Source organism: Falco peregrinus, chromosome 5, assembly GCF_023634155.1.
Source record: "Falco peregrinus isolate bFalPer1 chromosome 5, bFalPer1.pri, whole genome shotgun sequence".
Taxonomy (NCBI): Eukaryota; Metazoa; Chordata; class Aves; order Falconiformes; family Falconidae; genus Falco; species Falco peregrinus.
In genome coordinates this window covers 10,480,132-10,497,479 of record NC_073725.1, presented here as the reverse complement: position 1 = coordinate 10,497,479, position 17,348 = coordinate 10,480,132, and the positions used below count along the sequence as shown (strand labels likewise).

At 37.6% G+C, this 17,348-nt stretch overlaps 1 protein-coding gene across 7 annotated transcripts in view; it reads left to right on the top strand.

The window, feature by feature from the left end:
- The window catches only part of THRB (thyroid hormone receptor beta), a 161,293-nt gene that overhangs the window by 109,838 nt on the left and 34,107 nt on the right, over positions 1 to 17,348 (top strand). Inside the window, exon 1 of one of the 7 annotated variants that reach the window (XM_055804954.1) lies at positions 12,275 to 12,858. The exons of the other annotated variants lie outside the window; for them this stretch is intronic. Within the exon in view, the coding sequence (XP_055660929.1) occupies positions 12,411 to 12,858 (448 nt within the window). The 5' untranslated portion in view covers positions 12,275 to 12,410. Of the gene's footprint in view, positions 1 to 12,274; positions 12,859 to 17,348 lie in introns of those variants that run through there. 7 annotated transcript variants of the gene reach the window in all.

Sequence of the window (17,348 nt, the reverse complement as noted above, 5' to 3'; positions counted from 1 at the left end):
TTCTGCTGAAACTCTTCTCGGTTTTCCTTCAGAAACAAAGTTGTGTTTTGTTTCTAACGCACATTCCAACTTCAGGTTTTTGGCTGAAACTGCCAGTACAGTGACAGTTTCTGCTGAGTACCTTGGCCTAAGTTATTTTGTAACGTGGACATATCCCCTGAAGTTCAAAGCGAGACAGTCAAACTCATTTTACATAGATTACCAAATACTCTTCAGACATAATAATTGACTAGGTCTGCAGGTGGGCTGAAGACACAGAGTTGAAATGACCATTAACCATTTTAAGTCTGCTTAACCATCTTAATGCTGCCAGCTGCAAAGCATTTGAAGGCTGTACATAAACTGTGTCAAAACCCCCATATATTCTAATCCCAGAACAAAATGTGTAAAAAGATGTACTTATTAGAAAGCCAGAAAATTTCAGACTTCCAGATTTTTTTTCAGTATTCATCAAATTGCTTAAGAAAAGAAAATATTCTGCTGATACTGTTTGTCAATGTATATTTCAAGAGCCAAATGCCATAAATGGGACTTTAAAAGCCTGTTTGTAAAATACAGCGTGTGCTATATAGGGAAAATTGTGACAAACGAGACTGATTCCTGGTGTTATGCTCAAGGGATAGTTTATTTTTACTGACTGGGCAGATCAAATATCCTTTCCTTTTTCCCTGCAAGGCTCCCATCCTTTTGTATTGGCCAGCAAGGGGTAACAGTTGCATTCACCAGCAAAGCTGGTCTTTTAAGTTTAGGGTCCTAGATATGAGGTAGAAAGTAAAACTCATGGGGAGAAACGGAGTATAATTTAAATGCATGCTTTCAGAGTAAAATGTATTATTTGATAATATGTAAAGATGTGTCACCTGACTTCTGTTTTTATGGTTTCTTTGCCGTCCATTGAAGCTGAGGTTAGGCACAAGATGAATGTAAGATGGAGGCAGAGGGCACTGAGGATTTTCATGGAATGAGGTGAAATACCTGACCCTTGGTTGGTGTGTTGGGCTCTGAATTAGCATCACTGCCACATGAGTTGGGAAGGAATTAGTAGCCTTAGGCTGCACTGGCAGGGCCACTAGAGTGTTTTTGCATTGTTCTGCAGGCATTCTAATTTCATTTAGCAAATACCTGGTTTGGAAGAATTCAGAGCATTGACATGTAACTCAGTCCCTCCAGCTCTCTGTTGTGCTCTCTTCTGTCTCATGTTAAATTTCGTTCTTCGACCTTTTGCTACAGGGCTTGATTTTGCTGTGGTTTTGGAGGGAGCAATTAGTAGCTTGTGCTATGTGGTGGCAAGAGATGGGGAAGGAAATGCAGTACAGGCGCTTTAACCCCACCTTACCTGTTTGGAGTGTAGCTTCCTATGGAGGAGAGTTTTAAGGAGGATTCCCTTTAGCAATCTAACCAGACCTGTCTCCCTGGACTTCCCTCTGGCAGGGAAGCTCTGCTAAGCTTGGTGAAACACAAAGCCTAATTGGGAGGACCTACATTTTCTGCATTATTTTTTTTTTTTTTTCAAACAAATGGGCAGAACAAATGTGTGCAAAGAAAATAATTGCCAGATGAAAAAAAAAGGTTCAGTGCAGAAGACGACTGTTGGTACAGCTGTAGATGCCCAGCACTTTTCATTATAAGCAGTTCATATTTTCTGTTTCTCATTATTGGAATGAAATTCCCTACATGAGTGTGAATGTGAAAAGAAGCATGGATGAAATAAAAATCTTTCAAACTCCATAAAAATGGCATAAATGCCACAATCCAGAGCCAGACAGGACTCCTTTCTTAATGAATGGAAATGAAAGGTTAGATTCTGTTACTGAGTCATTGGAATATGAGAGCAGAATCTAATCCAAAACCAAACCAGTTGCCTAAAATAATAGGCTGTAGTATTCTGATTTTTTGATAATTTCTCTGCCCAAATGTTACATTTTTGCTGCAGGAAGAATTTTCCTCCTCTAGGTACTGCCCAAAAGCCTCCAGTTTGTGCATCTAGAGGAACTTTTCTGACGGAAGACTGTAGAATTTGGCCTACATTTTGCAACTGCCATAGGAAAAATATTTTGAATATTTTGACATCTCAGCTTTAAAAAGAAGTACCGGTGTGGCAGTTGTGCTGTAATTGTATGTGCTTACACTCTTAATAGAGAATTCAAGTTTTCAAAAATTATTTTGGGAACTTCAAAGTTGTGGGTAACATGGAAGGATTTCAGAAGTGTAGAAGCCCTTGCTTAAAAGTAAATAAAATGAAAAATAAAAAGCAAAAGGAATGCACCAGGTGCAATCTTTGCATGCGAAAAGATAAACTGAAAGACAAATGTTGAGTTAATGAGGTCCAAACTACACTTCCTTTTTCTTAGAATGCAGTCAAAATAGAGTTCACACAGCAATACAGGTGGAGTTAATGAACACCTAATATTGGGTACTTGATGACGTTAGAAGCTGACATGTGAAAAGCTGGACCTACAGGTTTTGTAAACAGTGTGTTTGTCAGTGTACTTTTGCAACTTTACCAGTTGTAAGTGTCACAACTTGCTTAACCAGTTTTATGTACATGTAACTCAGATGATAACCAAACACTGAGAGAAAAGGATACTTCTGGACAGAGAAAGCTGGACATACCTCTTGCAGTTGAGTACTGAGTATATGCATTCTGTGCTCATAACTGAAGCTTAGTACATGGCTAAAATAAATAGTTTTCAGATGAGTGATCACACACATAAATGTAACAAAGCAAATCTGAAAGTTTACCTTTCCTGTTTTGAAACCTTATTTTTTTAAACACTTGTCTTTTATGATAAATGCTGCAGCAGATCTGATGCTTTTTAAGAACAACATTAAAAATGCATTTAGGAAATGTAAGTACAATACGTTTGGGGGTTGTTTTAAGTAGAAGTAAGTGGAAAATGACTGATTGGCCATTCCCCCCATCGTTCAGCAGCAGTTTTACAGTTGACACCAGCAATTAACTGTCCACAGAGTAATACTGGGGAAAAAAATCATAAGCATTTTAAAAATTAGTACCATCTCAGCAATAACTACAAGTTTTGCCATACATTTACAATAAAATAGAAAAAGAAGTTGGAAAGTATTACTTTCTCATTGAGAAGAGATAGTACTTTCAAATAAGTAAGTATCTAACATAGTTCATTAAAAATTTCTGGCTGTTTAAAAACTGTAGTGAGGCTTCTGGCTTTAGCACCACTATTCACTGGCAATAATCTATCACTGAATTCTTCTTTCTGTACATTTTCTCCCAAAATTCAGGAGAAGCCCCGAGAAAGACCTTTATCTTACTTCATTTACCAGAGTGAGAACTGAAGAAGGAATTCACGAATGGGTTCTAAAAACCAGAAAGTAGTATTTGTCAAGTACAGTAAATCTCATTAATTTCACCTTCGTGGCAGATGAAGACTGAATGTAAATAATGTAATAACGGTGTCAGTGAACTCTGCAGCAGCTCTTTCACTGACTTCAGGAAGGGCAGGATTTTACTCTGCTTTAACTTGGAGTTTCATAATTGACTCAGACTTTGTGCTTCTACTCTCCAATATTCACACGGTTCTATTTGATAATGACTGTAAAGTTAGATAAAGGTAGGAATTACAATAAAATTAAGTGCTTACATTAGGGAATATAATTTAAATGTCATAAATGCATATTTTCAGTAAGTAGCATGTAATATGCAGCATTTCTTGTAACAGGTCACTCCTTTGGAGAATAAAATTAATCCTTCTTTGTGCAACAAATCCATTTGAAACCCAGTGTCTCCAAGGGTGTTGCATGTACTTTACAAGAACTGAGAAAAGTAATAGGATAGGAAAGGTACCACCTTTTCTTCATTAGTCTTTTTCACTGTAACACTCGTTACCCTGTAAACTTGCCATTAATTCAATTGGAAAATAGTTTGTTGTGTAGCATCCGTTGAGAAATTATTTCTCCTGAATTTCTATAATGATTTTCCTAGGATAATTTAATTTGACATACACCACTGTCTGTCACTTCTTGTCTGCCAGACCATGATAAAATCCAGCTGACTCAAGTGTATTATTTCTTCTAAGTAATGGACACTTTAGAAGGACAGTAAATACTTTAATATAAGGTTTTGTTACGCCAGGATTCAGCAGCTTTGTAATGAGCTTTTGGGGATTTTCAAAAGGTTAACAAGATTTATATTGTGGGATGTTTTTGCATGAAGCTATGAATCACTCCATGATGGCTCTTATTACTTAGAAGCGTATTTTTGAATATGCAGTTAAAAATATCACACTTGGTAAGTTCTAGGTTACAGACATTCTGGTTTAATTTTAACTTTTTTGTTTTAAACTTTAATGTTTTTAAAAGTGCTTTCAAAAATACAAAAATTTCAGAAGGCAAGTAGTCTGTATAACATTTTGTAATGTTCCAATTTTTTATGCAATTCTTTAGTAATGTGATGGGGGTTTCTTTCCCATCACGAGGGGGGGAAAGGCACTCTAAAGAGGGGGGGTTTTCTTTAGGAGAAACATGTTTATATGTCTGTGTTTCTAAAGGTGTTTAAGTTTGGTATTTACAACTCAATGGATACCTGCTACGTTTTCCAGATAAGATACACATGTGTTTCAGAAAATTTGGATCTAGTTAGATTTCACAAAGAACAGAGAAAAAAAACCATGTATTTTTCTAGCTTTGCAACATCTGCTAGCCATTTTCTTAAGTATGTTTCATTATGTTAGTGCTGATGTTTTTTTCCTTTTAATAGTCCATCAGTATACTTAGTCCCTTTCTAAAGTAATTGTATTTAAACTAGAGGTGCTTCTTTTTGATAATCTTCTTTCTGAAATCTATTTCTGATGGGAGCAGACTGTTGTGTTTGAAATTTTCAGTATCATTCTTGGACTGTAACACTGTGTTTCACTGCTGCCGTCAGTTAGGAGTACATAGTGCTGTCAATATAAAACATACTTGTTGATTTCACAGGCAGACACTTTTTAAAGTATTTAATTAAAAAACCCAAAAGGTCCTTATGCTTTTTTCTAAGTCTTCTCCATTAGCTTATAAAATAAAACACTTCCCTTTGTTGTGCTTGCCACAGGAGTTGCAGCTTGCCGTTTTATGGCCTTCATAAGCCTGACCACAGACTGCTGTTCAGTTTTTCTGATGATTGCATGTCAGAGCAATGAACTTACAGTACTTGTCCTTGATATACAGTCCTATAGGTAGAGAGGACTGTAATTATTTTGTGCCAAATATAAAGCTGCCAATGAAATGTAGGAAAGTTACTTTCCTATCAGGCATTTTCCAGTTATTTCCATATAAACAAAGTACCTTTTACATTCCCTAAATGCATTTCTGATGATGTTCTTTAAAAGCATCAGATTTGCTGCAGTGCTTATCATAAAGGAAGGTAGATGTTTAAGGAAATGCTTAAAGGTTGCCAAACATGAAGGCCAGGCTTTTAGATCTGCTTTGTTATGTATGTGATCACATGTCGAAAACTGTTTAGACCTGCACCAAGCTTCAGCTTATTTCAAGTTTTGAAGAATTCTCTCCTCACTTCTCAGTTTTTCTTTCTGAAGAATTCTTTGACTGCATTATTTGGGCAAGTATTGTTTTTTGTCTTTCACAAATAACATATTTGTCAAGACTGATAGTTCTAGTACCTCTTTTTTTTACCTGACCATTGCTCAAACCTCAGTTCTTGGACAGGAGGTGTTATTTCAAGACACTGGGTATCTCTTAAGCAATTCTAGAATTAAAATAGCTTGAACTGTTCCATCACCTTGAGAAAAAAAAAAAAAAAGCTTCAATTATGTGCACATATCCCCAGGATTTGCTATTAGTAAACAGTGTCCAAATAGATTGTCCATTTCTCGGTGGGGAAGGGTGGAAGGTCTAATGTGGGCTTGAGGAGAGACCATGTGAAGTTGATTTGAAATCTCATGGCAAGAGCAGTACTCAGAATTGGGATTTTACAAAATGGTGGTAGTGATTTGTAGAAGTGATTTGAGTGATTTCCCAAATGGCTTCATTGTAATTTACGCATGTCTAAAGGTCTGTTTTATGGTATTTTGATCCATAATCTGGAAATGTTGTTTTGGCTTCTCCTATTTTAGTAGGTTCCCAGGCATAAATCACCTAACATGATATGGAGAGAGTAAAAATCCATTAACATTCCCATATTCACACAAGCAATAGTCTGCAAAATGAGTCCGGGACAGGTGGATTGCTGTCAGTTGGGCATCAAATTGATATTTTTTAAAAAAAAACAGAGGGACGTGGTTCTACACATGAGAGACAGACAGATAATGGAACTCCTTGCCAAAGGGTGTTGTGACTGCAAGAAGTGTATGCAAGAGGAGACTGGGCTTCACTTCAACGAGAGATCCCTTGGGTATTACTGCAGTTTAGGTAGGCTCCAGGGACTCGGGCAATCCCTTGGGCTGACAAGTAGCTAACGATTGGGAGGCTATTGGTGGGAACTCTCATGTGCTTGCTTTGTTCTTACTGTTGCCTGGGTATCTGTTTATGGCTTCTGTTGGAGAACAGTAACCAGGTGAGCCATGTGGTTTAAACAGAGCTGCCATGCTCAGGTGTACCTTGTTCTCAGGAAAACCCCCTCCCCCATGTTGTACAGAGCTATGAGAGGGTCAAATGTATTTAGCATCTGTGTGGCTGTATTTGTTAACATCACCTTTCGAGTTCCGTTGGGTATCCCAGCATCTTCCTGCTTTTTCCGATATAGCTTTGGTCATTCATTTCTTTCAGTATTTTTGTTGCATCTGTAGCTGTCAGAAGATCCCATGTTTGAGTACACAGCTCTTATTCATTCCTTTAAGGAGGGGGTTTCAGATAGCTCTGTACATACCAAAACCCTGAACCATTTGCTTCTCTGTGCTCAGAACCTGCCTCTGGTTAACTTACAGATGAGCTGTCACATTCTTCTGGATATTCTTTTCCTCTGATTAATTTTTTCTTATGTTTAGTAATTTGAGCATAATGTCAAGCCCAGGTTCTTGATGAGATAAGTATATGTCTAGTATTACTTTAATAGTTAATAGAAATTCAGTGTGGTTTAAAAAAGTGATTAGACTGGTTCATGCTGAAGACCTCATTAAGGTATCTGTCAGCAAGAGCAAGGATAAAGCTATTACACTGTATATTACAAGTTTCTTAATGTTACCTTTTCTTACACATTAAAAGCTCTTAACAAAGTTTATTGCAAGATCTGCACACTCTTCTTTTATGATGATGTAATCTTTGAAAGATTGAAAATATTGAAATCTAATTTATAGTGGAAGCCATATTCTAAAATGTACTATTTAAATATTTTATAATACTGCCACTGCTGAAGTGAGTAACAGTGCAAAAGTCCTGGCTCTGTTTACTTCCACAAGCATACGTTTCTGAAATACTGGAAACCAGCCAGTAGTTTCAGTAAGACATCACTGGTTCCAGAGTCCCTCTCTCTCATTGTAACGTTTTTTCTTATAGTCAGTCATTTTTACATTTTAAAATTTAGGAAAGAAATCTCATGTTTTCAAAGATTTTATTTAGCACATTATATGAAGGCAGGGTTTGCATATTTATAAGGAAGAATCTGGCTAGTCTGTATTAGCTGTGTTCTACCCTTCTGCTGATTCAAGGATCACACATACCTAGTTTAAAGGTTGAGACACTCAGTTGTGAATGTTTCCCTGTTTGATAAGGAAGAATAAGGAGAAAATGCTACAGTGTTATTTGGGAGGAAGGAAGAGGAGAAAAGGGGAGGAAGGGAGAGGAGAAGCAAAATAATGGAAAGAAAATAAAATGCTGTGAAGAGACTTCAACAATAATGAGAATAAACTAAACCTTAGCCTTGTCTGGCAGAGATAATTTTATTACTCCCAGCACAAACGTGCATGAAAACTTCACATGCTTTTACTTACAGTTACTTTGCGTGCTTTAGAATGTTTGTACAAAACATGAATCGAGTTTTAATTTTGCTGGGGAGATGTCCTTTAATTGTAGCTTGCTTGCTTTTTTCTGTAAGTCGTTAAGTAAAAATCATCTAGTGATACTGGACGGGGTCCACACAAAACTAGGCTGCTTGATCAACCTACTATGCACCCCTCAGTCTTAATCCTGATTACATTTGCCTTAGTTGATCTCTCTGAAGCCAGCCCACTTCAATGTCCTTAGATGCTTGCATACTTCAATGTCTTAAAAAAAAAAAAAAAACAAAAAAAAAACAAAAACCAACAAACCAGGAGTAAAGTGCTGTTGCCCTTGCTGCTCTGTTTTCAGTAAACTCAAGGAGGCAAAACTTTACCTAAGAATCACTTTTGTCAATTTTTTGTTTTACAATCAAGTAACTTTAATGACAGTTCAGAGACTGCTAATGTATTTACCTACTGCTACTATTTTGATTAGCTGCAAGCTGAAATTCTTACAGACTGAGAGCAATTTTGGAATGCAAAGTAACTCTTTGTTGTGAGAGGAAGAATCTTTGTAACTGTAAAAACAGCAATAATCTGGCATCCCAGAACCTGTTGATTTACCGTTTGCTTCAAAACTGGTAGCCTGTTGCTGAGGGTGAAAAAGAAAGGTTTGCAACTCCCCAAAATGTGTGAGCAATGTAGCCTCTGAGGAGCGGGGACTGCCTGTGTGGTCACACAGCAGCTTTCATCGCCAATGGATCTAGCTGTCGGCTGGAGCTACTGCAGTATGGAGCAGTAGTGGTATTACTGGGAATACAAATGCCAGCCTTGAGTGTAACAGGGAAGATCCTGAGCTGGGAAAAACAGGTGTAGCTGTCAGGGCACAGCAGGGAGGATGTAATGCGCTGCCTCTAGGGTTGTTGTGGTGGGCACAGGGAACAGGCACACTTTTCGGTGTGCTTTTTGGTCCTGTGCTGGGCACTGTGAGTTTTTATCAAAAGTTCAGGATAGGTGCACAGCTCATTCCAGCAAGAATGCTGTCCTCCTGGCTGGCTGGCTGCCACCTCCATATTTCTGGAAGTAACAAGTTAATGGCTCCCTTCTCTTGAGAAGTACTAAAGAAGGGAGAGGCTTTTTGTATCTCTTCCTTTACCACTGTTGGCAGATACTAGTAGAGAGGTAAGAAAAAGCACGTATAACAGAGATGAAAACAAGTTAATTGTTCCATTTTTTTATAGTCTTTTATATAGTGACATTCAGATAACACTAAATATCTGAGAACAGGCCAACCTTTAAGTCATCCATTAGGAGTCTTGGCCTGCAATAAACAATTTCTGAGAGATGCTCCTCACCTGTCCTTTTAGTTTAGCTCAACGAGCACTTCATCTCCTAAAATTTTCTGCTCCCATAAAACAGACTTACCTGTAAAGTCAGTCTGATGGGAACTTGAGAAAGTCTTTTGAACTGTTGACTGCTCAGATGCCAGTTATTGCTACAAAGTGCTGCTTTTATATCTCTCAGATTATTTGATGATTCCTTTACTTACATTGACAACAAGAGCTCTAGGCCCTTCTTATTAGTCCCTCTTTACCCTGAAAATAGGGCCTGTGGTTTCAGTCGTGATTCATCCCAGCAGGCTGCACTGCTTTCTGCCTTGATTATAGCCATTTTAACAGTAGCTGCAGGGAGAGAGAGACATGCTTCTCTTACATTTAGGGAGCTCAGACAAAACTACATTATCATCCTTTATCAAGAGTTTGGGGTTGACAAAACCAAGAGCAGATCAGGAGATTTAAACTGCATTCTCTGTTGGGGGTGGTGGCAAGTTTTTGAGAAATTCAGGCAAGATATGTTAAAACAAAAGGAGTAGAATAAATAATGTATTCCTGTAGTGAAACTGTAATTTAATGGTTTAATAAGCTGAATGGTAATTTAGGACATACATTATCTGCTGCATCACAGTATAGGAAGTATAAGAAAAGGAGACAAATCTTCCTTCAGCAAAATTTGAATGTTGGATGTCCCTGATGACTAAAGGGAATTTGTGAAATAAAGTGGAAGCTTGTAAAATTAAATAAATAATGGCTATCGTAAGAGTCAAAATAGTGAAGACAGATTTCAGAGGGAACTGAAAGGAAAAGAGGATAAGGCTGCTTGAGGTTGGGTTAGTGTTTGCAGACTCTTGCCTGGGCAAATTCCAAATGATGGAAGCTATAACAGAATTGGTTTCTGCTTTGAAAACACAGAAATTGGAGAATGTGTTTTATTTTTTAAAGTTAAAGAGGGTTTTAGAGTTCCTTGCTAAAGTTAAAAATCTGTAAGCCTTGTGTGACATGCTTTCTGAATCCTTGGGGAGCAAAAGTTTTACCATTGCAGTGAGTCTATGTTTTTTAATTAAAATCGAAGGTAAAGCAAATCCTCATAGGCTAAAAGACAGCAAAGATGACCTTTAATACCAAAGATAAATTTGAGAAGAAAATAGAAGTTTTTGCCTAACAAGATTGAACAGCCTGGATTATGAATCATTGATCTCATTTCCAGGACTAATAACAAGACCTGAGTAACTGAGGATATAACTGACTTCTTTAAACAGGGTCGAGAATTGTGTGGCATCAGTGGTCTGCTCAAGAAATTGACAGAGCAGTATCTATTTATGAATGAATTATAGGAGTGCCTGTATTTGTTATATATATACATTGCACATGCCCAACTCTCAGGTTTATCTAAAGATGCAATATTATCCATGCAGGGCGATAACTAGAATGTGAAGGAAGACAAGGAAGAGGAGAGTAGCCTTATACTGAAAGGTGCATTATCTGAGATTATACAAAGCCTAGTGGAAGGGTGAGTTGTAGTGCACAGTTCCTCTCTGTGCCAAGAAGAGTAAAGCAGCCAAGTCTGGTTCAGATCTTACAGGGAAGTTCTGCGCAGCCCACGGAGGGACCCCAGAGGGTCTTACCAGAACAATCCAGCCTCTCCATCTGAGTTTAAATTTATTATGAAGTCTATAAGATATGGCAGTGTTCAAATTATGAAAAAAAGTTTTATATTCTGTTCTTTCGATTTTTTAAATTGCCTAGTATTTTCTGGGTTACTTTCACTACTCTATTTTAAATCTGATTATCCTCCTACAAGTGATATTCTCTTTCCATATTACCTGCATTTAGTTACCTTTTAGTTTTACTAAGAAAATCAAATCTGAACTAAGAGCAGGTCTATAAAGCCAGAAGTAAGTCGGTAAGTGCAAATTCTGTAGTTAACTTACCTGCCCTATGCATTGAAGTCTGTGATGCCAGATAATTTCTCATACAAATTCATGTTATTGATGCTCAACTGAGATACAGTGAGTAGGAGGAATGGACTTTTAACTTCAAATATCAGGTGAGCTTACTCCCAGCAGAAAAAGTTATGCATTTACATTTAAAATTAAGTAAGATATTGAGGAAAGCTATATAAACTACCAGGGATTAACACAAGATAACAGTATTTAATATTAACCATAATTAGGTCTTCTGAATATGTCCTATATTAGCAACATTCCACTTAGAAGAAGTCTTAAGACAAAACTTTCAGAAACAGCAATAGTATGTATTCAGCTCTGGTAACTGAAATCCAAAGTTATTTTTTATGGGTTTTGTTTATCAGGAAATTACTGACCTAGTGTGCATGTATTTACTAATATGTATATGAATTAGTTTAGTTAGTGAAATGTATGTAAAATTAACTCTTAGGTCCATTAAAACAGCAGAACCATACCTTACCATGATTAAACCCACAGTGGATATCAGTCAGCAAATATCTGGATTTTGCTATTTTCTATTTGCAAGTTAAAAAGCTATTTTGTGTTTGAATTTTGATACATATGATATAAAATAATTTCTTTGAATGTGGAATACCTATGATCTCTAATGTGTCATTTCTACAGCATTTCATTTTGCTACCCAAAAATAGAAAACAGGCTGTATTTAGTTTTACAGATTTATTAACTAATGGTATCTCAGTTTCTTCTATATCAAAGAATAAATAAATTTGCTTAATCATTATGACTAATCAGATCAAATCATGCCACTTTAGTACTGTTCATTATCTACACTGGACCCAAATGTCCATACTCCTGTGATAAAATCAGTGTTTCCAATTCTCTACAGTGACCACAAGTAGAGGAAGGCAGTAGGTAGCAAAGACGGAACTGCTAAGCATGCCCACATAAGAATGTCACACTTAGGTAACAGAGTGTCCCTCAGGTCAGCGTACGATAAGAGCAAAGTCAAACAAGGCTGAATCCTTGATGTTTTGTGTTTTAAGTATCTGAAAATTGTTCACGACCAGCCTCGACCTACAAGACCTCAAATGATCATATGAGCAAGGCAATAAATTGGTGGTAACTTGCCCTGAGGCCCATGTTGTAGTTGTGATGTTGTGAAAGTTACATCTAGTGTTAGCCTGTCCACGTAGATCTGCCTAATTGTTCAGGCTTCACAGACAGGAAAATTTTATATTTACTTGTACCGAAGTGGAACTATGGTGGCTGAATGGGCATGGCTGAAAGGCTCTGCATCGTATCAGTGCGGTCAAGTGGATATGCACGGGAATGCCACGGCGTCAGGAGAGCCGGGGAACCACTTGCTTTCCAAAACTCCACACCTGAGCAAGATTTTGGCAATGCCAACAGTTTGTAGCTCTGCAGTATTTGCCAAACATCCAGGACGTGGCCTCCTTTCATGGGACAGACTGATTCACCTTCCTGACAGAAGTCAGAAATGGAACGTAGTGGGCATAGCGGAAAACCATTTGTGTAGGAAAAGGCACTCCAAAAATTATGATATCCAGAGGAATGGACAGCAGCTTTCGCAATGTCTACATGCTTCAACTTGGACTAGCACAATTCTACAGCCAGGCCATACAAAAGCAAACTTTCAAGTTATGTCAAGTGCCCAGGAATACCAAAAAGAAGAAAAAAAATTTAAAGGTAACTGGCATTATTATGCAGAGCACAGAAAGCACTGCATTAAAAACAAAAAAAACCCAAACCAAACCCACCAGGTTGTTATATCTTTGTTTACGGTCAGGGGTTTGGCCATTGGTAAAAGCATTATTATGTGGGGGGTGTTTTCTTGTTATCAATTTTTAAATTTTTAATTATTTTTATTTTCAGCGGGGATAATTGTAGTTTTTAGTATTTCTTATAATTCAATTTTATAGCTTTGTTAAGAGTCCTGATGACAATGTAATGAGTACTTACTGGGGTCTTCTGTGTGATACCTAATACAAAACAGTATCTATTCCTTTAGCCTTCTAAAAATGTATTTGTCTCTCTCTTTATGGTCTTGATAAGCTCATCAAAAATCTTTTCTGAACCCGGTCATTTTAAATTAAGCATATCCTTGATACATTAAAAATACAAAGGCAAACAAAGCATTCTTTTACTACTTCCATGGTGTTCGTCTCTCACCTGTGACTGTGGTGTTTGCCTTTTCTTCTTTCTTATTAAACCATCCCCAGAGCCTCAGTAAGTGCACATAACAGAACTCACATAAATGGAATTTCATGTTAGGAATATTCTTTGCCTCGGTAGTCAGGAGAATTAACCATTTTCTTTCAGGTAGCGTTTTTTTGTTCACATCAGCGCAGCATTGAAGGAATTCCTTTTAAGAATCACAGTAGCTTAGGTATTAGCACAAATTTAGTGCTTAAGTTATTTTTATTCCTTTTTAAACTGCGGTAAATAGTTCTTTGTTGTTCTTCACCTAAAAAATAATGACTGCATATTGGGAGGGAGGGATTACAAGTTGTTTTCTTTTACTTAAGTCTTGCGTCACTCCAGGAGGAAAGATTACAGTGTCAGGCAGGATATCACCTCATGAAAAAGTTAAACTGGTCTAAGTACCTGATTTCTTTAGATTTAGTTGCTCTTTACCTCAGAATGCCTCTTTGCTAACAGATGTCAGGTGTTGATCGCTTTAACGTCTTACTAAGGGCTGTCAGGAGGCTGCCAAACCCAGACAGTCCCAGCCAAGAGTCTGTTAATTATGTTGTGTCAAGCTAAATTAGCTAGCTTTCTGCTCGATTTTATTTTTGAACAAATGGAACTTTTTACCTTGAAGTTTTCATGAGGAGTTGGAGTAGGGAATGACTCAGAAATGTTTTAAGTATTGGTGGTTACTTTCTCAAGAAATAAGCTGTGTAATTAACCGATGTTTGCTAACAGGGTCTTCCAATTGTGATATATGGGGAGACTTAACAAATTGGGTTGTCTGCGTCACAGGTCTATAATGTCTCTGGGCAAATATTTGCTCAGAGACCATCTTAAAAGTTGTTGAACGCTGTTCAAGAATTTTGTTAGCCAGGCTGTTGGCAAACCTCTCGAGGAGCAAATGCTTTCTGACAACACCATGTGCTATGTACATGTGTCATGAAAAGTGCAAGGAGCTAGTGCAAGAAAAAGCAAGCCCAAACCCTTGAAGAGTCCTGATGGTGAAAGAGCAAGATCCATTCTCTTTTAACCAGATGTATTCAAGGTGTCAAATATTTTCAGGGATAACTGGATTCATAGTGAATCTGAACATTTAAATATAAACTGTGACGTTCTTTGTTACCCAAACAGACTAATGAGTCTGAAGTGTTTCAATAAAAGGCACATCACACTGGCATTTTATGAGTCACATACGAATTTAGTGGCGTGTCATAACCGAGGTACGGCAGGTTTTGTAAGAGAAGCGGTTTTAGAGAAAGAACTAACTTAATACCTGTTGAGAAAAGAGGTGTGCTATTGTGCAAGTAAGATTTTCTTCAGGTTTAAAGCAGGGACAGCTAGCTGGAAGCTTGCTGCGTCTGTTGCAAACCCAAAGAAATTATTTTATGCCAGAAGGCTTTAGCTCTTTTTCTCTCAACTGTATCACTTGCTATAATAAATATAGTGTAGACAAAATTACAATTTTTAATGTCTTTGATTCCAGTGAGACATGCTCCAGGAATTGTCAAATGCTGTTGTAACTTTACAGCGCTAGCATTCTGTAATACTACATACTTCATGATTTAGTCACAAGTAGAGTTTTAAAAATAAGGTAAATACTATATAGTGTTAACATTCTGTTCTTGTAAATACTTGGAATTATCTTGGAGTCTGATTTTTGAGGTTTTCTTAGTTTAATCTGTAAGTTTGCATAGTTATATTTTTGGGGGACTGTTTTGAGCCTCTGATCAAAGTACGTAAAGTGAACGTATAAGGTAGTGCAAATATATACCTTAGAGAGAGGTGGTAGCTCATCTTGTGGGCACAGAGGTAGATGTATTTGACAAATGCTGTGTGTTGCAAAAAACATGTTAGTACTTCTGATCAAAAGCTGTTACAGTTTTCAGTGCATTTTCTGTATGATAGGGGATCGGGACTGTCTGGGATGTGTTCCACGTTATCTAGTGTGAGCCCTGAAAGCGCAGATTTGTGTTTTCCTTGAAGAGCCATGATCTAGGTTTTTTTCCCCCATGACCTTCATCAGAGGTGGCTGAGAGAATGCAGGCAACAAGAAAATCTTATAAGTAGGAAATGTTACGGTTATTTTGTAATGTGAAAATACGTATTACAAAACTAGGGGCTGATAACACAAGGTACATAACTGATAAGAGTTTAGAAAGGCGTGTTTAATCCTTGCAACTACATGTTCAAATGTGCAAAACTTTTTGACCAAAATACTGGGGTTTTATTCATCTGTATCCACAAAGCGTGCACACAACCAACATAAGATCCTTCCATTTGGTCCTTTAGAAGCGGCACTCTGCCCTGACTAATTGGAATGTTCTGCAAAACCTCCCACGCACTGACACTGCCGAATCCTTTAGAAGCGGCGCACAGGGGCCCTAACTGCGGCATTGAGGTACCCAGGGCTCTAGACCAGGGGTGCACGGTCTGGTAACAGGAGAACGTGACTCTTGCAGGTAATACGCCACCTGCACATTCATGCTGATAGCAGAGGTACGCAACCGAGTAGACTGTGCTGAACGACCCTTCTTTTTGTGTCAGGGGTGGCAGTTGGTTGGGGTGTGCTGTCGGGAGGATCATCCACAGGAATCCTGTCTTGCCTTAACATTTCTGTGGGTTCGTTTTGGTGGTTTTTCTAACTGGATTAAGTCACAAGAGAAGCGCTTTAGTGGGGTGTTTGATTATTCATAATCAAAAGTTTTAGTCAGAATTTTTAAAATGGGACTCGGTGAAGAGCTGCGTGGTCTAGCGTAAAGTAGTCTGTCTCTCCTGCAGACACCTCCTTTCAGGCATTCTCAGCCTGACTTCTGCCCACCCCATGTAACATCACTGACCGCACTACACTTACTTCTGGTTTACATCAGGGTGAGTATTTCAAAACCTTTGGGACATTCAAGACTCATGTTCAGCAAGTAATTCCTGCCTTTTTTAATACAGTGAACTGACACCTTGGACTGTGGAGGGTTCAAACTTCGGATCCTCTTCTGCTGCAGTATTAAAGTTTCTGTTTTATCACTGCCCTGTTTCCTTGTACTGGAGGTTTTACTCTGCTAGCGATTAGTTTCCATGTGTTCACATAATCAGATGTGAACTAATAAAATTCCAAGTGTGATACTATATTGCTGAAGGCAATGAAAGCTCAACATGACATGATTTAAACTCTTATATTCAAATCAGAATACAAAACAAAGAAAAGCTGTTCATACAGCTTTCTACTCCGCTTTCAGACTTTTGATAAAGACCCCTTCTGACTGTCTTCCATCAGATGATTAAATTCAAAGTGATACATGAAAGGGACCTGCAGGATTTGACCCTAAGAGTTTAATATAAAAATATTTTAGGAATATTTCAGTTTTAATAAGGATGTTAAATCTTTGCACTGTTTTTTGAACTGATTTGTTTCCAAGGGAACAACAATCTGCAGTGCTATAAACCTCTTTAATACGAGCACATTACAGGTAAGGAAATTCTATTCCCTGGCAGTGTTTATCATTCTTTTTTTTTTTTCTTTTTTTTTTTTTTTTTTGGTCAGAAAGGGCTGTCATCCATTTTTCTTTTTCTCTTCATTTTTAACATAATTTAATTTCCTTGCAGTATTACAGTAGTTCTGACAAAAGTAGTATGTATGACACATTTCTAAGCATTGTTGACATTTCTTATTTTCTATTGCTGAGGGATTTATTCTGGAACAGGGAGTAAGTCACAGGCTGTGCTGTGGTGAAATACTATATCCTCAGGTGTCATCCTGGCTGGGATAGCTCTGTCTACATACAGTTTCAATTCTGTTTAGCTTTTCAGTAACAAACCTAAAGTAAATTGAGGAGAAAGAACAAGAGAAGAGAAAATTTGTAAGAATTTTGACTCATCTGGCAAAACAAATCCACATGGGGAAAAATTCCCACTAAGAACTCAAAACCTATTTCTCCAAAGCTTTTCTGTGTGATGTAAAAGAATCTAGGTATTCTGCTCTGCTAATCTGTAAA